The sequence below is a fragment of the Takifugu flavidus genome, chromosome 10 (genome assembly GCF_003711565.1).
Source record: "Takifugu flavidus isolate HTHZ2018 chromosome 10, ASM371156v2, whole genome shotgun sequence".
NCBI lineage: Eukaryota > Metazoa > Chordata > Actinopteri > Tetraodontiformes > Tetraodontidae > Takifugu > Takifugu flavidus.
The window spans coordinates 15,190,613-15,213,149 of NC_079529.1; the positions used below are offsets into that span (position 1 = coordinate 15,190,613).

Below are 22,537 nucleotides of genomic sequence, written 5' to 3' on the forward strand. Positions count from 1 at the left end.
GTCTTTGAGTTCTAGAGGGTTAAAGAGTTGCTGCCACAGCTTTGAAGAAGAGCAGCTAATCTTTCAAAAAAGTCAACCAAAAAGTCAACACAGAAATGTGTTTTAATCCAAAATCTTTAAATACCAATGTTTACATCTGCATTGACTCTGGTTTAGGGTTTCATTTCCTCCTAAACCACAATACATGAGTTAGTTTTAAGGAAAAAAATCAATGCACATACCTCAGTTAGACAATGAATGTTTATCATGAAATTCATTATTAAAACATGTACAACATAAAATATACAAGAAATTGTAATTTTCTTTTATTACCACATAGAGAATGAAAGTGAATTAAAGTGAAAAGGACACATTGAAAAAGAGGGAAACCAATTAATAAACCTTTTATGGCTGTTTGGCTATCTGACCATACCATATGGCTTTGTTAATGCTGGGACAAAAGAGGAACTAACTGAAATGCTGGCATTCCCCATCATTCTGTTACACAGCCCAGCATGACAAAACAGTTGGGTAATGTCTTCCTGAAACACTCCTCCAAAAAAAACCTTGATTTCTTTATACTGAGGCTGACAAACATGCCTAAAATACACAGTAGAATCATGGACACCTCTAAATGTAAAGAAAAAATAAATCCAACTTAAAGCTTACCCATTTAACTTTTACAACTCACTAATTTGCAAGATTGAATCTCGCAAATTGCATTATTGTTCCCAATATAAAATAAATTCCATCGTCCTGGTCAGTGTATTGCTCTGAAATAAGCAGCATTTAGTTGAAATGCTGTGGATAATAACTTGACTTTGGTCACAAATAAGTTATTTTGCTAAACGGAGACATGTTAGCTGCCTTCAAAAACCTTCACCCTGGTTATATTAAGACAGTGTCAGTCACAAATATTTCACTCCTTTGTCCATCCAGACTCGATTATTTCTATCAACAGACTCAACAGGTGTGCACTGTGTTTACTTTACACACCACATCTCTTTCACTATCAAAATACATTTGTTAATACAATAATTGTTATTGTAATTAAGATTGTATTGATATAATACAGACTATTAGTGTGTTTTGACATTATATCACAGGCTCGTCTTTACATATCACAACCAACTGGACTGGTCAGCATCACTTTTCGTCATTCAAACATCTAACTGCTTCTCAGGTGAAACGACGCACACATTTCCCATAGACTCTTGTGTGATCTCAGCGCAATCTGACACAAACCACTCACATTTTTCACTTTTTAAATAAATAAGAGAGGAGTAATGATCAGTTCTGGGACTTGCTGTAGAAGATTAGGGTAGATTCTGCATCAGCCATGGAGCAGGACATTCTGGAACACATTTGACAGTTACTCACAGAAAAGCACATGTGACCATGCACTTTTAACCTTTGACCGAAGCAGGCTCCAGAGGGAGACATCACAGACAATCCTGTGGATTTAAGATGCTGAGATACATTTGTATCTCTGCTGCCGTTATCATTGTGGGGTGTAATTAAAACTCAAATGATACCGTCCTCGTGTGGTAAGAATTGATCCTGAATTTTCTTTTACATTGTCAAGTAGATCTTGCTGACCCAAAAAAGTAAGAATTTTTCCAAATGTTGGAAATCTTGTGAGGGGGCATTCTGTGGGAGCAGAGACAGTATCGAGTACTGGCAGAGTAGACATTGAGCGGTACATCATAGGTGATAAATCTGAGGCGATGGCGTTTGCAGAGTGAAATCCAGCAGAACATGACAGGTTATCACTACATGGATGTGGCAGGAGATGTGCGGCCACTGCATCTCGTGTAGTCGAGGGATCAGGGAAGGATAGCGATTCATTTGGCTTTGATTTCCCTATAGTTGCTGCCATCTTCCTTCTTCCCTGAGGCCCCTTTCTTGGACCTTCCCCCGATAAATTCAAGTGAAGCATAATTCAACTCCTGCCTCTCCATTCCTGCCATAGAGCCCACAGCTTGATAATCCCCGTCTTCTCCCTGCAAACAGAGGAACCAGGACACAAAATCAGAGGCATGATCCTCAAGTGAGTTTGTGTTTCACAAATTATAAGGATGCAGTACCAGATATGTTAGGGGTTACTGGTCGATGACTGATGAGAAGATTGAGATGTTTTCTGTTAGTTTGTTCTAGTAATAAAGCGGCCATGCAAAAGGCAGTTTCAGAAACAAAGATTTCCGGACACAAAAGTTGTGGCGCAAGAAGATGCATCTATCTTTCTTTTTTTTTTACTGGTGTTTATTTAGGAACCTTACCGTGGTCTCCTCTAGAATGGAGTTAAACTTTGAACCCAACAGCTCTGTCTTAAGCTGTGCAAGAGTTAGAGGAGAGAAAAACAGACAGAAAATGCAGAGAAGCAATGAAAGCAAGAGAAAACAGTGTTTGGAAAGGTCATGGTTATGACTATTGGACCTGTAGTGGGACAGATTGCTTCTGTGACCTCATTTCGAAATGAGTGGAGGTAGTTTACAACAACATCAAAAAAAAAAAAAGGAAACCTGGGAATGGTGACATCAGCATGTCTCACCACTTTCTTCCTGAGATTTTGTTTGTCCTTCTTGACTGCGCTGTAGTACAAAGCTGGGTTCTCCAGGACCACATCCTGCCTAGGGTTGCCATTCTCTCTGGGGGACGGAGTCACATGATCAAACTCTGCCTTGACTGCCACTAAGGCAGGATGACATGCCAAGCCTGGGCATCCATTTTAAAACTCTATGAGGTAATGCTGGCGGACACCTGTGACTGTGAGTGACATGGTTATTTTATGGGTTTAGATGCAGACCTAATGCTTATTTCAGGGATGGTCACCAGAGAAAGCTTGCAAATTTCAAGTTCTATGTATGCCATGAGCATAAACTAAATCAGCTTGGTTAGAGGGGTCACCGTGAACTAGGCTGTGTTTTAGGGTAGCAGCTCAAGGATGCAGAAGCAGGGTTACTGCAGGGAAATGCCTGTAAACTATGAGGTCAGTCCAGCCCTTTATTCTGCTCCACATGGGAGGAGATGTCAACCAGGAATTGCATTTTTAATAAAACTGCTACAGAAACAAGCATCCATATTAATCCTGCTTTTTGTTTTAGAATGGATGACAAGGCTTAAGTGTTTCCTTGGATTTTAAAAAAAAAGGCACAGCGGGGATAATGACGAAATCTGCCTTGCATTGGCCTCTCTGTTAGTTTGACATCGATACTCACTTTTTGTTGTTGTGACCAACGTATCTTACAGCTGCAATGATGAAGGCTATGACGGCCACTCCCCCAATGGTGCCCACTATAACCGCCATCATATACTTTTCTGAAATCAAAAACGCACCAATTCAGTAACAGACGGACAGACAAACAGACAAACAATGTCCCAAACAAATATAGACCGATGTCAAAGATGTTCAAAATCATTTATAATAGATTAGGAAAACAAACAAACAAAAAAGACTGTCAAATGGTGCTAAAAAGTTGTCCAAGATCCCACCTATATCAACATCTGGCTGAATAAAAGCATGGTTCAAATAAACTATTCTATATCTTGTGTACTATGCATCTGTGATGACTCACTCTCCTGCTGCAGCTCCAGTTGAACACTCTTCCTTCCATACATGTTGAAGACGCTGCAGTGGACATTGACAGCAGGACCATTGTCTGCCCGCTCGCCTTTCTCTCGCAGCTTGATCATACCAGTGGTGGTGTGGCCGTCAGTGTGTGAGAAGAAGTTGTACTGGCCGTCAGTTTCATTGACAGTAATGTTCAGGTCAGGCAGGTAGAACTCTATGGTCGGCTCTGGGTTTCCTGAGGCCATACAGACACACTGGACCCCTTCCCTCACCACGGTACACTTTGACTCATCCAGAAAGACAGGTGCATCTGTTTTTTTAAGCACAGAAAAAAAACACTCTCTCATTGAAGGCATTATATATATATGTGTGTGTGTGTGTTGTGTGTGTGTGTGTGTGTGTGTGTGTGTGTGTGTGTGTGTGTGTGTGTGGATGGATGGATGGATGGATGGATATATGTGTGTGTATGTGTGTGTGTTTATATATATGTTTATATCTATCTATCTATCTGCTTTGGAATACCTCTTCATCAACTGCAGACCCTTCTATTCTCCGCGTGAGTTCACTTCATTCATTCTGGCCTCTGTTTACATCTCGCCACCTGATCCCCACATACAGACAGAAACTTAAACTAACAAAGCCATCCGTGAGCACCACGAAGAGATGGACCAGTGAGGCTGTGGAGGAGCTGCGCACGTGCTTGGATACAACTGACTGGGACATGTTTAAAGGGGCCACACATGATCTGGATGAGTACACGGACACTGTGACCTCATATATCCATTTTTGTGAGGAGCGCATTCTACCAACGCGCACTAGGGTGAGTTATTCCAATGACAAGCCCTGGTTCACACCGAAACTCAGACAGATCAGGAAAGAAAAGGAAGCAGCGCTGAAAAGTGGAGACAGAGACTGATACAGAGAGGCCAAATACCGGTTTAGCAAGGAACTGAGGAGAGCTAAATCTGTGTATTCGGAGAAACTTCAGCAGCAGTTTACTGCTAACGACTCTGCTTCTGTGTGGAGAGGCCTGAGGCAGATCACCGACTACAGGCCTCAGGCTTCAAAGGGTCAGGACGACAAAGCCCTTTGTCAGAGCCTGTCCCTCCACTATGCCCGCTTTGACACCTCGTCAGCCATGCCCAACACCTCCCCTCCCCCCAGTGTCACTGCCCCCATGGACCTCACTCCATCAAAGGCAGTTCCCTCCTCCTCCCCCCCTCCACTCACCATCACTCACCATCAGTCCCCCCCCATCACTTACCACCAGTTCCCCCCTCCTCCCCCCCTCCATTCACCATCAGTGAACAGGATGTGCGAAGGCAGTTCGCCAGGTTGAACCCGCGCAAGGCCCCTGGCCCGGACGGCGTGTCTCCTTCCACCCTGAGGCACTGCGCAGAGGAGCTGACTCCTGTCTTCACAGACATCTTCAACTCCTCCCTGGAGTCGTGCCAGGTGCCAGCCTGCCTCAAAACCTCAACCATCGTCCCTGTCCCCAAGAAGCCACGGATCACTGGGCTTAACGACTACAGACCTGTGGCGCTCACCTCTGTAGTCATGAAGTCCTTAGAGTGCCTGATCCTGAGCCCCTTTGCCCCCCCTTGCCCTCATGGACTCCCCCATCACCATCGCGGACTCCTTCCGCTTCCTGGGCGCCACCATCACCCGGGACCTTAAGTGGGAGCCAACCATCAGCTCCCTCATCAAGAAGGCCCAGCAAAGGATGTTCTTCCTACAGCAGCTGAGGAAGCTCAAACTGCCTCCCAGGATGTTGGCGCAGTTTTATACGGCCATCACCTCCTCCATCCTCACCTCCTCCATCACTGTGTGGTATGGTGGTGCCACCGCCAGGGACAGACTAAGGCTGCAGCGCGTTGTGCGCGCTGCCAAGAAAGTGATCGGCTGCAGGCTTCCATCCATCCAGGACCTGTATATCTCCAGGACCCGGAGGCGTGCAGGTCGGATCACGGCCGACCCTTCCCACCCTGGTCACGGACTGTTTTCCCCCCTCCCCTCAGGCAGGAGACTACGGTCCATTCGGACCAAAACCTCCCGCTACATGAACAGCTTCTTCCCCTCTGCCATCAGGCTGCTGAACACCAAGTGACTTATCACTTAAGCACCATGTACAGCAGCCAGTCGGACTCACGAACAATACATCACATTACTCCTGCATTGACCTGCACTATTTCTTACTATTTATGTATATACTGTATATATGTCTTATTTTATTTTATTTATCTTATTCTAGTGTTGTCTTTTTTATGTTGAATGTCGCAGCGTCACACCAAGACAAATTCCTAGCTTGTGTAATACTGTGTATTACATGAACAATGGCAATAAATCTGATTCAATTCAATTCAATCAATCAATCAATCAATCAATCAATCAATCAATCAATCAATCAATCAATCAATCTATCTATCTATCTATCTATCTATCTATCTATCTATCTATCTATCTATCTATCTATCTATCTATCGATATAGATATATAGATATAGATATGTATATCTATATATATATATATATATATCTCCCTCGCCCTCCTGGGCAGTGCCGCCTTCAGATTCGGGTCCTCTATCATATACATTAACGGTTTTAGACAGTGAACCACTCACATTCAACAGTGATGTTAAAGGAACTGCTGGCTCTTCCATGCTCGTTCTCCGCCAGGCAGCGGTACTGTCCATCTCCCTGTGGTGTGATCTCCACAATCTCCAGCACTGACAGCTCATCAGCAGTGATGGTGCCCACTAGCTCCCCGTCCTTTAGCCAGGTGAGGGTGGGTGCCGGGCTTCCCTGGGTACTGCAGTGCAACGCTAGTGTGGTTCCCTCTTGGACAATCATAGATTCATTTACCACAGGTTCACGTGGTGGGTCTGCAACACAATTTCTTTGCTGTTTCATCATATTGAATATGTGTGCAGTGTTAGCTGTTCAAATAAGCTTAAACAGCAGGAACACACTAGAAATAAAAGGCCAGAATCTCAAAAAATGCTACCTTGAGTCGTAAATAGCTTTTGTAGAATTTCTTAATACATAAGCTCTTGTTTTGTTTATTCTTTACAGACATAATGGGAATAATTTGGGCTTTAAGAATTAAACTGTTACATGATATTTATTGTCTTGTCATGCTTTCCTATATGTTCAACAGCAACAAGTGACAACTCTAGACAATACCGGACTGTTACTTTTCATTGCTGTAAAGTTCAGCAGTGCAATATGATGGCGAATCCTATAGATTTAGAGCTAGAAAAGAAGCTTTCTTGTAAATACCAAAAAGACAACATTATTTATTGTTCTATTTTTTATTTTGAAAATGCTGAGCATATGTCTGAACAGCTAAACGGAAGATTCCAGTAAGGTATCTAGGGTATCTAAGAAGTTATCAGGACACTCTGAGAAAAGATTTTTAAAATCAATGTAAACTCTTAAATGTAATAGTACTATCTGATATCAGATATGTAAAGTTGTTTTAAAATTGGACTGTGACTTACACTTGACCGCCAGATACATGGAGGTGTTCATAATGCCGTAGCCATTGTCTCCGACGCAAGTATAGATTCCCTCCTTGGTAGGTGTCACATCATCCAGGGAGAGAGAAAGGTTGGATGCTGTATCCCACAGAAGCTCATTTTCACCAAACAACCAAGAGATCCTTGGTGGAGGGTTACTGTCCACCTCACAGTGGAGCATCACAGAACTGCCCTCCATCACCTCTGAGGACACGTTCACCCACACAGAGCGAGGAGCATCTGGAAAAAAGGTGTAATATGTAACATCCCTTGTGTGATGCGTGTTTAATTATACTATTAAATCCATAATCAGCCATAGCTGCATTCTGCTTTTTAAACTACAGGACTGGATATGTACATGTAGATCCAATCCAATTAAATCAAATCAAATTGATTTCAAGCCCAGAAATCACATAATTTGCCTCAGAGAGATTTACAATCTGCACAGTTCTGACATCCTCTGTCCTTAAACCCTCGACCCGGTCAGGAAAATCTTCAAAAACACATTTAGAGGAAACGATTTTTCTATTAGAAGTGATGGCTACTTAGCATTTTAACCGTGCTAGCCATCACTGGCTTTTGACCGTACTAGACACCAGCATGGTTCAGTCTAACTTAAATGCAGGGCCTTTCAATTTTTGTGTCCTGTTTCCAATAAGATTGAATTATTTCAATTACTGATTATTGCTTAGGCATGCAGGTAAGATAAACTTCCACTTGCAATTGTTTTTAAAAAGTGAACAATACCAGATTTCTATTGCCCTTTTTGGCTAAATTAAAGCATTCATGATTTATTTATTTTTGGGACCAATATGAAAAGAACTAGAAAACAAGACTTTATGCTGAACAGACCACAAAGTCAATCACATGCTGTTGTTGCAGAGAGTCCCTCATTTTAATTTCATTAATAATACATTGGGGAAAAAAGGTTTTGGAGTGTAGTGTTGCTTCAGTTTGTGCGTTCCTCTCTAAAAAAATAAATAAATTAGCTTCAACATCTATTGGAAGAAACAACGAGTCCCCTTTATTAAGGGGACTTGGGGCTAGGCTGAGAACCAGAGGGTTCCAGTTCACTTAGGGCCCTGCGATGAGCCTCCACCCATACGTAGCTGGATTTAGGCTCCAGCACCCTCCCCAGTCAAGAAAAATAAGAAAACATCCAATGAGACTAAAGCATAAGCTGAGTGAAAAAAGTACGAAAAAGCTTGATCATAATGAACTAAAGCTTACTGTAAGTTTTAATGAACTTACACTTGATGTCAAGTGAGATGAGCCGCTCATACACCAGAGTTGTGTTGGGATAATAGACCCTGCAACCCAAAAGCTGCCCATTGTGCATGGGTCTGGGTGTGAATCTGAGGGTACTGGAGAGTACCGCAGAGTTGTCATTGGCCAAGTATTCAGAGCTGAACTCTGGGTCAGGCAGGTAGTCAGTGTACATCCACTGGACCTGTGGGGTCATGCTGGGACAGTTGTCTGGAGCGGAGCACATCAACTCCAGCTCATTGTCACTGACGATATCCTCGGGGACGTCAATGTTGGGCTGATCTGGTGAACAGAACAGAACAGAAAAATAGAGTTTTATTGACTATATTATTTTACCTTGATCCCCCAGCTCAGTAATAAACAGAAAATTACAATAAAATGATTTATCATTATAATTATTTTGTATGGAGTGGCTCATTCAGCTTCTTTAAGGCAGCTGGGGCTAGTCCCCCATAATAACATGACAGCTGTTATTATTATTATATTATTATATTATTATTATTATCATTATTATTATTATTATTATTATCATTGTTATTATTATTATTATTATCATTGTTGTTGTTGTTAGCAAATACAGCACTAACACTGGGAAAAAGCTAGAAAGCGTCTGCCTGAAGCTACTGTATCTTCTAAATAAAACATTGCAAGTCACTTAGCAAATAGAAAGATTTATAGATATAGGTCAGATTTAGATCTCATAATAGTATACATATCTGATGTTTCAAGGTTATTCTAAAGATCATTGCAGCTGTTGTAATGCAGGTTTAAAGTTTAATGCATAGTGATGAGGGATTTACCCAGAACCTTCAGCTCAGAATAGTCAGGGAAGGTGTACATGTTCGCTCCGCCGAGGTCAGCACGAAAATAGTATTTCCCTGAGTGCTCTGCCCCGATGTTGTTGATGAGCAGGGTGCAGTTCCTCTGCTGCAGGTCACCCAACAGCTCTGTGCGGCCCTTGTAGCTCTCATGCACGACGTCCGTGCGTGTCTTGAAGACGACAGGAGGGAAAAGTTGGGGGTAGGGCTGTCCAAAGTACCAGATGCCATGAACGCCACGGTAGGGCCTGATACCAGATGGATAAATGAAAGTGCACGGGATGACCACACAGGAGTTTGTCATGGCAGAGATTTCTCGGGGTAACCAAACATTCCACTGGCAATTGACTTCTAAATAAAGATAAGAAGCAGAATGTGATTATAGACAAACAGTTGATGTAGGCATACATTCACCTTAACATTGTCTTATATTTAACAAATACAAATCTTATTGGATGTAGGGCGTGAAGAGCCTCTTGTTTGCGAGCCAAAAAATTATTGTAATTCCTGAAAACGTTTGCACAGATGGGCCTATTTTGGCACAGTTCTGGTGGCTGTGATGGATGCTAACACACAGAGAGGACATCAATGAAACATAGGTCCCGTTACGTAAACAATGATGCATAAAATGCCAACGCAGCGTGCTCTAATCTAAAAGTTTTGAAAAAGATGGCACACATTACATAGCATGCAATTTTAATACATTTCTAATCTATTACCATCTAATACAAGCCCCCTGACAGTCTATACTATTGATTGCTATAGACACTTGTATAATTGTTTTCCTTTTCTTATTATTAAAGCAATTTCACAGATATTAAAGTTACAACTTTATTATAACACTTTTGGGTTTTCATCTGTCAAAATGAGACCTTGTTACACAAATGTTGAGGCGTAAGTTAGAAGTTATTGCAGCTCCCATATGCAGCAGATATAGTAATATTTGATTATTTTCATTTTATTGATGAATACATGACACACGAAGTACAGGAATTAATTACCATTGATGATTAGCAGCAGTGGAAAAACGAGCTTCAAACACCACATGGTTTCCACCTAAGGTTGGACCATAGACCTCTGGAACACACAACGCGTTCTGTCTGTTAAAGCACATGCGTCATCAGGAGAGCAACAAGTTTGAAATGTCTTGTTTCCATCGGTGTTCCAGCATGACTCACGCTCTGCATTAGCACATACGAATCATGCACAGGATCAAAAGCACTTAGTGATTCGCTCATGAGCTGAGCACAAAAACGTATGAGAACCTTGGTTAATCTTCATGATTTAGCATTTTTTTCTGTGAACACATCACAAAGAAAATGCAGTGCAGAGATTCCAATGTGTTGATGTTATTTTCTGTCAGAAATTCCACATTTTCACAGATAAAATAATTTGGCTTCATATTTATAAAGGTGAAAAAGCAACTGCATCCAAGAATGAGTAAGTTATCCATCCTTTTCCCGTCATGGGAAATATTCGAGTTTTACAATACACTTTTACAATAACAAACTAACGTTCTACTTAAATCTCAACTGGGAATCATGTTCATACATTTGAAATAATAGAATTTTACACAGTGGTCATCAAAATGCTGTTAATATGTGTAATGTTTTATATAGAGGTTTACCTAGAAACACGGACAGGCACAGACTGAAGCTCAATGAGGCAGCTTCTCAGCAGCTCCACGGGACAGTCTCACACCCAGAAACCTTAACAGTTATCGTCTCCTTAAATGAAATGAAAAAACAGTGAAATCAGCTCCGCTAGTTGGTAGCATGCTGCCTCCCCATACCAACCACCATTAGTTGAACAGTCAACACCATATAATTTGTGTTTAACAAGAAATGAATATAGGCTTTAATTCAGAGTGTCGATTATTTGGTTTCACAGCATTTCCTACTCAGCTTTTATCCAATAAAGGTAGTATAAATGTAAAGGATCTCTTTTGTATGCTATGACCCCGAGGTGTCAGTAAGAACATGAAATTTTGCTTTCCCTTCTTGAACTTCCTCAACCCTCCTGCATTTATTTGAGGATTCTTCTGCTGCCACTTTGTGGTCATATGACCAGTGTTGCTCCCTCTCCACTAAAGAAAAATGAAAATGCACATACGTGCATAGGTTAGACCTCGGGGGTTATTATACAGTATGTAACGGAGGGTACGTTTTTGAAACGCACCAAAACAAGAGCAGTGTTTTTCCTTTTTGTTGAAAATGTAATCACAACCTAAATGAAATCTATAACTGTTAACATGATGATACATGTGTGGTGAATACAGTGTTAATAGATGCACCAGTAGAAGGAGAGAATTTAGCTTCATGTTGAAGCAGCCTGCCTGTGCAGATGGCCGGCGGATTGTGCTTTAGAGCTTGGGTGCTTGGATGTATCATGATTAATACATCCCAACATCCCCCAGAGATTCCATGACTAATATTAGTCTTGTTGAGGACAAGTAAACATTTGCAGGAGGCTGTTGAATTTATTGGGCAGCTCATCATGTAGCCCCACAACAGCAAAAATAATTTAAAACTACAGCTTCTATGTTTGTAGCTGAACTTTGATGAATTTCAGCTCAATTTGAACTTCTGCTTTCAGCTGTTCCTCTGAATGGTGTCACACTGAAACCAACTCTCTCCACCACATCCTCTTTTCAGGTGCTCACTAACTTCATGTCCTCTTTCACTCCATCTCTAAATCTCCTATTTTGGCTTGCTCCATTCTGACCTCCACTGTCTCCAAACCACACTGGACTCACCATCTTGTCTTACTTTTATTCCATTACATCATCTTCCCTATCACTTCCAGTATGCTAGAACCTTCCTATTTACCAATTTATCTACTCACACCCTCCATCGCTCCAGCCTGTGGACTGTGGCATATTTAAAAGCCACCACCTCCTCTGTCTCTGCTCCCTGTCAGCTCAGCTCTATACAGGGGCCTCTCGTACACGTACACATTATATCTTGCTAACTGCTTTGCTAACCTTCATTTCCTTCCTTTCCATGAAATACTTCTACCTCTCTACATTTTCATCCAAAACTGATTCTATGCAAACTTTCGTCCACCTGTTCCCCGCTCTCACCACAGATGACAGTGTCAGCTGCAAACTGATTCTATGCTCCACCTCCTGCCTCACCTCTCTGCCACTCCAGATATCCTCACGTAAACCCGAAGTTCCCCCTTGTTACCTCGGCTTTCTTGAGTTTTATAAAGGGTGACTGTAGCTTCCTCTGAGCTTCTCCATATTCTCCATCAACCACCTCAAAGCAAATGCTGCATCCTCAATGCAATAAAGTCACTGAAGTAATTTTTTTTTTTACTGTATTTACATTAATGCCATTTTTTCCCTTTAATATTTATGTGCTTTTCAAGCTATGTGTAGCTCAAAGCCATTGGGAGGAAAAAAATCATTACATTTTTATTAATGTGTGTCCTCTGTCTCTCTCTGTATGTGTGAGTATAGAGATAGCGTTGTTCCATCTTTAGACCTTTGTAAGGTCTGCAATGTTAAAAATAATATAGTGATCCAGATCCTTTTCAGAAAAAATAAAAACACTAAAAATATCACACTCCATACAGAGAAAATGTTGCACCTGTGAAATCATGTAGGAATAGAGGGGGGGAAACCAAGAGGACATCCCAAAATACAATATATAGGTAGATCAGCTCAGCATATTTGAAATTGTTTCAGAACATTAAAAAAAAGGAAATCTAAAAAGAATCATTCCAGACCTTTGAAGACATCTTGGCCCATAATACCTCCCTGTTGGCTGTGACAGTCCTAACTAACTCCAATATTGCGTCAAGCTACACCATCTGTACTGCAACAAAAGGCCAAGAGCTGGGTGAGCGTGTACATGCAGGAGGCTTCAGAGAGCAGCCACCACAATGGCCTCATTGATGGCTCAGACAAACGGCTGACACAGTGCACAACATTGCATACATGAGCACACTTTAGGAGATGCACACAACACTTGCCTCATACCAGCCTCAGCACCAGGCTCCTGATCAGGCTTCTTGTTGTTTCACTCCTTCAGATAATCGCCTCGCTCTGAATCCACGCCTGTGGGAAACAACTGAAAATTTAGATATAGATAAGTAAGGAGATGAGGGCAAGGAAAGATAGGGAGTCTGTATGAGCGCTGGTTTACATGTGCCGTGGGCAGTTTAGAAATATGCATACAGGCATTTCTGCAGCCGATTTTGGCCCACTCAAATTTCTTTTCTCCCGCTCCACCGGTTCCTCCAGTTGTCTTGACGTTATGATCAAACTGAATTCAGATCACAGCCACATATGACGACTAAGGAGAAACTTTTCATGATACTCCAGCGAGACACAATAGATATGGCCAATGATAATGTGGAAAGAATGCTGAGCCCAATTGTGTAAGATTGTTAGCTCAAAACACAGAGAACAGGGGCTATATACTAGTTAATAGTACTATAGCGATGTTAAGTAGGTTGGCATTGTAAAACTTATGCAAAACCTGCACTTAAATAAAAGTAGATATCATGTTTTAAAAGGATGTGATTAATAGAAATGAACTATGTCCGTAAGTCTGCATTAAATGCTGTCTATATTTAATTTTGCTCTCCTATTTAAAGGAGCAGAGAGAGGTGGGGGTACTATTAGATTGTATGTTATCATCAGAACATGTTGCACCTCCTGTATGGTTGCCTGAATAACATAAATAATCAATTATAAAGTAATTATGGGAACATTGTTTTTTGGAATTTTAGTCTTTTGGAGATGAGCTGAGAACTAGTTTATGCATTTATGATGGTTTCCTAAGTAGAAACTATAATATAGCAAACATCAGAGAGATTATTTAAGATAAGTATTTAGCTCTTTTCGACTTCAGAACTTGTTTGTTTTTTAATATAATAGATGCAGTGTGGCATAATTGTGCAACATTCTGGACATTTTTGTCTGCTTCTTCTGCTATTCCTTTGTGAAAATGAATTGTTCCCTTTTTGAATTTTAGAAATAGCAGGCACTAGTATTTCCAGTCAATATTTCCTTTTTGAACAGGCAGTGTCTAGTGCAAATTAATATTTTTACATGCCAAAGTGTAAGCAGATAAGAAAAATAGTTCTAGGAATTGTGTAGTAGTTCCTCTGGTGGTAGTGATTGGAATGTTTTTTTTTGTCTAAAATAGGAAATAGATTGTACTATTAGTCTTACCTGTATCTGCTCAAATACTTCAAAATGAAAGGAGCATAAAAACGGCCTCAGATGAAGGAATGTTTATAGATGCTAACAGTATTAATAAGCAGTAGAATTCACATGTGAGAATAAGAAAAAGGGCAACTTTTCCTTTTTTTCAGTGCACATTGTTCCATGAAGGGTGAGTCACTGTGTACAGAAGCTGTTTGGCCACCAGCCAAGTGATGGCATCAAGCGAGCTATGGATAACCTCATGGGAATCCCTTTTCAAACAGTCTGCAGAGGAGCTGAAGAAGAGAACGTTGCAGTGATGATGTAAAGAAATCAAGCAGTTTCCAGAGGAATTATTGTGGTGACTCTGCGTGCACACGCACACATACAGGCCACAGATATGCCAGCACACTAGTTAGTGTGGGTTGTGGAAATATGTGACCTTCCTCTGATGTAAGCTCAGCCTTCTCTGTGGCCCTGTTGTAGTTCCTGCATATGTAGAAGGTATGTTTAGCATGAAAGATCGAATTGTTGTGTTGTAAGTATTGGGTCAAATGACTGGAAAGGATCAAATATCTGCACCATCGTTAAGTACGGCTGAAGAACTACAACAAACAAAGTCACAACATATACCTCACCTAAAGTTTGAAGAGTTGTCCTCAACAAGGAACTCTGCACATTTGCCTCCATCAAGATCTTTAATGCTTCTGTGTTGCGGTGAATCTCAGTGAATCATGGTAGGAAACCAAAGCACAGCATCCCTAGCGAGCCATACCTCCTCTCAGGGATCACAGGACCCCCTGAACATTCACTATTGCTCAATCAGGCCACAACACCTTTTTATCCACATATCTCCAACACAACATTTCAGAGCGAATATGATCTGTACTAAAACATCACTGTATTTCACCAGAAGAATGAAAGTCCTGTTTGCAGAACACTGCCCATTGTCCAAAGGACAAATTGGAGATTTTTTTCCCATTTTTTTCCCAGAACAGGCCCACTCACAGCTTGCGCTTTCCTTGTTTGCCTATGACGTGCGTTAGTCCACCGCAAGCTAAGGCCCCCACTAATATACTCCAGAGGAGCAGATGGTCCTAAATCATGACTGTTCCCCACTCCCACACACACACACACACACGCACACACACACACACACACACACACACACACACACACACACACACACACACACACACACACACACACACACACACATAATGAGAAACATAAACACAGATCAGAGATATGCCAGTCCAGTCACACAGTCTGTCCATGGTTCTGTCAAGTACCGGCAGAGAATTTCATGCTGGACATTTTGATCATCAAAAAAAAAAAAAACAGGGCTGCTGATTTTCCTTTTCTGTGCTTTAGACAAAATGCAGTATATGAGCTTTTTTGGTTGTCCAATTTCTCAGCAAAACATTTGTCATAGGTCTTCATCCTATTAATAAAAACCAAATCTACCAATGTGGGACCAAAGATTGTTTTTTTTACCATTATTAATTTTAACAATCTTTTCTTAGTCATTTTGAACAATCATATTTGAGAAAAAATTGGAAAGATATCCTTAGCTTTAATTTCAATGAATATAAAGCAGTTAGTTTAAACACAAATCATCTAGTAGATGTGGAAGAATTCAGGTTGGAAGCATACTTCCACCGCATGCGTCTCTACCTGGAAAACAAGTTCTCTCTGGCCATCCCAGCACAGTGGGCAGATGGCAAACCACAGGCCTCCTCTCTCATTAGAGTGCTCACCCTTCCGCTAAAGGGTGCGACAAACAGAGCCGTCACCTGTTCAGTTCCACAGTAAAAACTAAAATATAAAGGAGTTTGCTCACATTGAAGGTTTCTTAAAAATGGCAGCAATTCTAAATCTGCCAAACTGGTATCACAATTCTGGATGTGGTAATACACATGGTAATTAAAGGACATATGACAGTTCTGTATCCAGGTCATAGTAACTCTCCAAAGGGGAGTCCAGTGGGTTTTCAAAAGTTCATCAGAGCCCCTTTTTAGAGCTCAAAGAATGAAAATGACAGAAAGCTGGGCTTTTAGCAATCCAGGACCCAACCTGGTCATACTTCTGTCATTCCAGGGACTCTTAGCAACATAATGCACTCCCAAGGCCTGGTCCTAACCTATCACAGCTAAATCCCTAAGCCCCCCCCTTACTAAAATCCTACCCATAACTTAAGGTCAATTATCAACCCTCAAATAGTCATTAGAAAATGCACAAAAATGTCCTCACTTTTCTAGATAAATGAAAGCTCTGGCACTTATTATGTTGCATGTCCATACAAACAAATAACAAAAACAAGCTAACATGATAGATAGATAGATAGATAGATAGATAGATAGATAGATAGATAGATAGATAGATAGATAGATAGATAGATAGATAGATAGATAGATAGATAGATAGATAGATAGATAGATAGATAGATAGATAGATAGATAGATGATAGATGATAGATAGATAGAAGATAGATAGATAGATAGATAGATAGATAGATAGATAGATAGATAGTTAACCTGTGTCCTTAGCAGTTTTGCCCTCTGACACTCGGATGTCACGGCAGCCCCGTTGCCAGCAGGACCTCTCGCACACTCTGTACCAAGCCCCAACGCTGCCCTGCGCACCAACAGCGGTGCTGCCACCATCACCCCTCCCACATCAAGCTATGTGTTTCTGTATTGTTCTGAGGCTCAACCATTCATAAATACAGAGATAGAAACAAAGAGAAACACTGTTCCCTGACAGCCCCGCCAAATATGGGTGAGGATTCAAGGACTTTCTGTGCAACAGCGTTTCTACTGGTATTTTGCAGTGTTACAGTAAAGCTCTCCCCATAAACACTTTTTAAGTTTCTTTTTTAAGACAGAAATTTGATTTGTTTAAATCAAGAAAAAAAAGGGTCATATAAATCAATCATTCAGAGGCCAAAAACACAATTTTGAGTTCCAAAAGTGTGTTGTTAATATTTTTCAACTTTATTTGCAAATTTGAAAAAGGTTTTACCATTCAGAAGGATAAATTAAACCTAGTCCTGTTAATCCCACAGCAGAGGAGATCTAAATGAAATTAATGACTCCCTGAGACATAAATAAGGCTATACTGAAGGTCCTGAATGGTTGCACCATATTCACGGATCTTGGACATGAACAGGGCTGGAATCAGAAAAGCATAAGAACTATTGGGAATCTACAACACTTAAGACATCTCGGAAATGGTTTAAACACAGACTTAAATGCAAAATAGATCAAAAAAATATTTTTAAAAATTCCAAGAATCTATGTCGCTTCACCAGTCTACTGAAATAACACTTGGACTTCAGTGGTGTTGGTGTTATTTACTGCACTGTTTATTAGAGGGGCTCAGGCAAATACTGAACAACAATAACAATATTGTCTTATAAATATTATTATAACTTATTAGGATTTGCTTTATAGGCTTCTTTCTATTGTACTATATGCGCTGGCATAAAGTGACATGTTTCAGACTGGATTTTTAAGAGGTGGTGCTATGAGCGTGTCATGAAACCCTAAGACATTTTAGCGCTTCCCCCTTGTCCTGATACAGAAGCCATTGTCTGCCAAGGCTTTGTGGGACAGAGCAGCTCAGGCCGAGCCTGACACCACACAACACTGGGAAGTCGATGTGCACAGATAATTGTCTATTACTCACAACAGTCCTCTTTTCTCTGCTCTCACTCATTCGTTTCTACCTCTCATGCAACCTTTTTCTTTCTGCTACCTCTCTCCTGGACAAGATTCATCTAGTCACACCCTGTGGCAGTGAGGTTTTCATGGGGATGAAATCCGCATTGGCCAACACTAACAGTTTCTCTTAACCATTGACGGCTCCACCGTCTCCCCTCTGAGTCCGGGTGTCATCTTTGACAGCATTCTAGCTTTTTAATCCCACATCAGTAACATTATTGTGTCAGTCTAGAGGAATACTTAAGTTTGTCTCCTCCACCCTTCCCTCGCTCCTCACACTGTAGCTGTCCTCAATTACAGCCTCGGCTGGATTAATGCGATGCCCTTTCCTTTGGTCTCAAACACAGCTCCCTCCATACGCTTCAAGTGGCTCAAAACGCAGCTGCCCATATAATCAGTAGAATCCCTCCCAGCATCCAGTAGCTTCAATGGCCCGCAGTATAATTCTGTAGTGAGTTCAAAATGTGTCTGTTAAACCTTTAAAATGTGTGTAGTTTTATGTAATGGCAGAATAAACTACACCGACACTTCTTTTTAATGAGTAGTATTAAAGGGATGGGTCCTTCTTCGCCTCAGTGGGCAGTGGTCTGTGGGTCCTTTGGTTTTTCTGGAGGGTACCAGGCCCCAGGGTCAAGGGGGTGTGTGCTCTAGGGCTTGTATGGACTCTTGCTCAAATGTACTAGTGTCTGGAGAGCCTGGTTTCCAGCAGGGTTGTAAGAGTGCTGTCCTTAATCATCTGCTGGTGCCTTTTACTGTGGGGCCCAGCCGGCAGGCCTTTGACGTCTCACGGTGGTCCAAAGGGTGGTTGGACTTTTGGTCCGTTCTGTACAAAGGAAAACATTGGGTACATCTGTGCCTGCTGCCTGGATTGGCATGGGGAGGTTTCAGCATCCCATTCTCAGTAAATGGTAAACAAAGCACACACACATACACACACACATTAGACATTGACATAAATCCTCCATATCTATATCTACAGAGGCAGACCTAATGTGGGATACACAGTGGCACCAGTATCACATTAATAAATGTTTGGTTTGAAAGTTGCTGTCTGATTTTGATTGTCTTATCATTCATGTTATGTGCTGTTGTATAAAGTTTACAGATCAGATAGTGGGTTTCCTGGTAGTCAGGTCCAACCTTCTTTAATATATATATATATATATATATATACTGTATATATACTGTATGTGTGTATGTACATACTGTATACTGTATATATATATATATATATATATATATGTTTCATGTGACTGGATAGGTCAGTGGTTTACGCCACTTCAAAACCCCACATCCTCACTGACTAAGAAGCGGCTCTTAGCTCAGTGTTCGACTATCCACAATAGGAAGCTGCTATCACAGAGATTGACAAGGCGCAGCGGTGTGCCTCACCCACGGTACAAATATGCTACGGCAAGGGGGAGACAGGACGCCAGGTCAGTGTGGGGGTGATTTCATTATCACCCCCCAATATCAAGATTGGGTACACAGCCCCAATGACAGACGGAATCAGGACAAGGGCAGCTGACCTGAGAGAGAGAATCATGAAGTCCTGAGGGAACTCAACTACCCCCCTGCCAAGGCTAACAGACAAAGTACCAGACGAATCTGTAATGGAGGACATGAACACGGCACTGTCAACCATCCCTACCACTACCATCACTGAGACCAATCAGCTGATGTATGCAGCGGCAACGGTAATCCTACAGATGCTTGGCTATAAGATGAAGAGCATGAATAGCCATAAGGAGCAAATGGCACCATGGAGGAGAAGGCTAGAGGCAAAAATCATGGCAACACGGAGAGAAGTCAGCCTCCTAACAGAGCTAAGTAGAGGCGTGAATCCCAGGACAGAGAGGCCCAAGAAGTACAACAAACTGTCCATACCTGAGGCACTGGAGACTGCTAAGCAAAGGCTCACACCCTGGCTACCTCAATGGCAGGGCAACAAGATGACAACAGACCCCCCAGGGCAGAGACGGAACAATACTGGAAGAGTATCTGGGAGAAAGAGGCAACGCATAACACTACTGCCCAATGGCTGCAAGACCTACAAGCTGAGCACAGCCAGAACAAGACCCAGTAGTCATCACCTTAGCAGACATCCAAACAAGAGTGTCCAAAATGAAGAGCTGGACGGCAACAGGGCCCGATAAGATCCACGCCTACTGGCTTAAGAAGCTGACTGCACTCCCTGAACGCCTGGCAGCACAGATGAACCAGCTGCTAACATCAGGGGACCACCCAGAGTGGCTAACCCAAGGCCGGACAGTCCTCATAATCATAAGACCCCCAGAAGGGCACAATACTGTCCAACTACCGGCCCATAACCTGCCTCAGCACCACATGGAAGCTCCTATCAGGCACCATAGCGGCTAAGATCAGCAGGCACATGGATCAATACATGAGCAGAGCACAGAAAGGCATAGGGAACAACACCAGAGGTGCCAAGCACCAGCTACTGGTCAACAGGGCAATCGCCCAGGACTGTAGGATGCGGCACACCAACCTGTGCACTGCCTGGATTGATTACAAGAAAGCCTATGACTCAATGTCGCACACATGGATACTGGAGTCCCTAAAGCTGTATAACATCAACAGGACACTAAGAGAGTTCATCCAGAACTCCATGAAGCTGTGGAACACGACTCTGGAGGCCAACTCATATATATATATATAATATATATATATATAGTGACAAATCTGACTTATGCTTCATCTCTACAGAGCAACCCTGCCAAACTGCTCTTATGTTGTACGTGAAAACTATTAAAGATAATCCCCATTCCCATAGATTTTCCTTTTATTTGGAGACTGAATGAAACATCACAGAGTCACTCCATTTCTGGAACCTGTCATATAGTACGGTGGTGCATGAAACAAAATTCCAATCATAATGAAGAAAGTAATGCTAGGTTTTAAAGTGGGGTGAGGTTAAGGTGGCAGAGTAGTGTGCTGCGCTCAGATGGAAATCAAAGCCCTCCCTGCACATTATATATATATATATATATATAGAAATGGAGTGACTCTGTGATGTTTCATTCAGTCTCCAAATAAAAGGAAAATCTAAAGTTTAAAAATCAGAATGGGGATTATCTTTAATAGTTTTCACGTACAACATAAGAGCAGTTTGGCAGGGTTGCTCTGTAGAGATGAAGCATAAGTCAGATTTGTCACTTGACATTTCACAGTCAGATTTTTCCCAGTACTTTGTGAGCCAGCATTAATAGATTCAACCATAGCAACTGATCTGATAAAGAATTTTCCAACTATTGTCAGAACTACCTGTCACATAGAAGATATTATGAACCGCTTCCTTCAAAGTCCAGACTTTGTGAACCAAAGAATATCAAAGCTAAACAGGTATCTGTCCCCTCCACTTCACCAGCGACCCCCAATCGTGCCCTCTCATTGGCTGGAACACTCTTTTATGGCCAATAGGAGGCCTTGGGACAAGCTTCATAGACAAGCTGTTTTGCTTTTTGTTTTTTTGTTGGGTTTTTTTTAGCAAAAAACGCAACCTTTTGGCATCACTTCTAAATTAAACTGGAGAGATGAGCTGTTCATTTTAAATAGGCATTGCATAAAATTTGCATAAAAACACCAATTATTAAAGTTTAAAATAGGCAAAAAAAAATAAATAGCAAGAATTTGCACCTTTCGTGAATATTCTGAAATGGAATCATGTATTAAAATGTTGGGAGTTCTTACAATATTGTATACCACTGCAGGCTGCAGAGGTGTGTGTGTGTGCGCGCGTGTGCATGTATGTGGTACAGGTACAGGTACAGGACATCTAGTGCACACAAAATTGTTCTGTCACTTCATTCTTCACAAAATAATTTTTTTTATTGAGTGGAAATAAAAAAAAAACACAAGAGAAAATTTTTATTTCCGAAGTTCTCACTCACCTCAGTTTTGACTTTACTGTCCATATCTCATAGCTAAAGAAAATGTCAGAAATTATGACCTATTTAAATATACATCACCAAATGTTATTCTATAACCTTTTGCCAGATTTTAAATTTTTGATCGAGACACTCCCTGTTTAGCATTATCACACAACAGATAAATATAGCATAAAGCATATTAAAGCTATTTTATAAGAGCTGTCATGTTCAGATTATAAAAATAGCCATGAAATTAAAACTCACATCATCTTAAGTCAAAATAATAAAAGGAATAACAGATTAGGGGTTTTGTTACCTTGTCAGCTAGTCTGAGACCAGAAGCTGCTCACTCTTCTTCTCTTTCACCATTTGCTTTCTCTCATCCATCCTGCTCCTCTCTGTCAGCAGGCTGGAGCTGTGGCATGCTGAACCACTGAAGGGAGGGTGTGTGTGTGAGTGTGTGAGTGTGTGGGGAGGGGGGGGTGGGGGTGCCTCTAGTTTACATCCACAGTTAAAAGTGATGGACACGTTATTAAATGTATTACATTTTAAACTATAGGAAAAAGAAAACGAGAATAAGCTAACACTGCTGATTATGTGCCCAGTCAAGGCA

At 41.4% G+C, this 22,537-nt stretch overlaps 1 protein-coding gene across 11 annotated transcripts; it reads right to left on the minus strand.

Annotated features, from left to right (window-relative positions):
* Positions 1-84: 84 nt before the first annotated feature.
* LOC130532277 (myelin-associated glycoprotein-like) lies at positions 85-22,440 on the minus strand. Of its 11 annotated transcripts, none has more exons than XM_057044804.1 (13): positions 22,241-22,440; positions 13,130-13,227; positions 10,779-10,878; positions 10,153-10,228; positions 9,134-9,502; positions 8,319-8,615; positions 7,050-7,307; positions 6,171-6,431; positions 3,555-3,860; positions 3,198-3,297; positions 2,531-2,627; positions 2,259-2,312; positions 85-1,982 (listed from the first exon to the last, which is right to left on the minus strand). In XM_057044804.1, the coding sequence occupies exons 4-13, from the start codon at positions 10,196-10,198 to the stop codon at positions 1,824-1,826; spliced, it is 1,947 nt and encodes a 648-aa protein (XP_056900784.1). In that variant the 5' UTR covers positions 10,199-10,228; positions 10,779-10,878; positions 13,130-13,227; positions 22,241-22,440; the 3' UTR covers positions 85-1,823. The 11 variants fall into 11 exon arrangements, with proteins under 11 accessions (XP_056900784.1, XP_056900787.1, XP_056900790.1 ...); XM_057044807.1 differs by having other exon boundaries at positions 13,130-13,214; positions 22,241-22,367; XM_057044810.1 differs by lacking the exon at positions 22,241-22,440 and adding an exon at positions 16,847-17,005 and having other exon boundaries at positions 10,153-10,251; positions 13,130-13,214.
* Positions 22,441-22,537: the final 97 nt, after the last annotated feature.

Coding starts and splice junctions, on each gene's coding strand:
- LOC130532277 (XM_057044804.1), bottom strand. CDS start 10,198: ATGTGGTGTTTGAAGCTCGTTTTTCCACTGCTGCTAATCATCAATG. Junction 6,432..7,049: donor CATGTATCTGGCGGTCAAGT/GTAAGTCACAGT, acceptor ATTGTGTTGCAG/ACCCACCACGTGAACCTGTG. Junction 2,313..2,530: donor AAAATCTCAGGAAGAAAGTG/GTGAGACATGCT, acceptor ACTCTTGCACAG/CTTAAGACAGAGCTGTTGGG.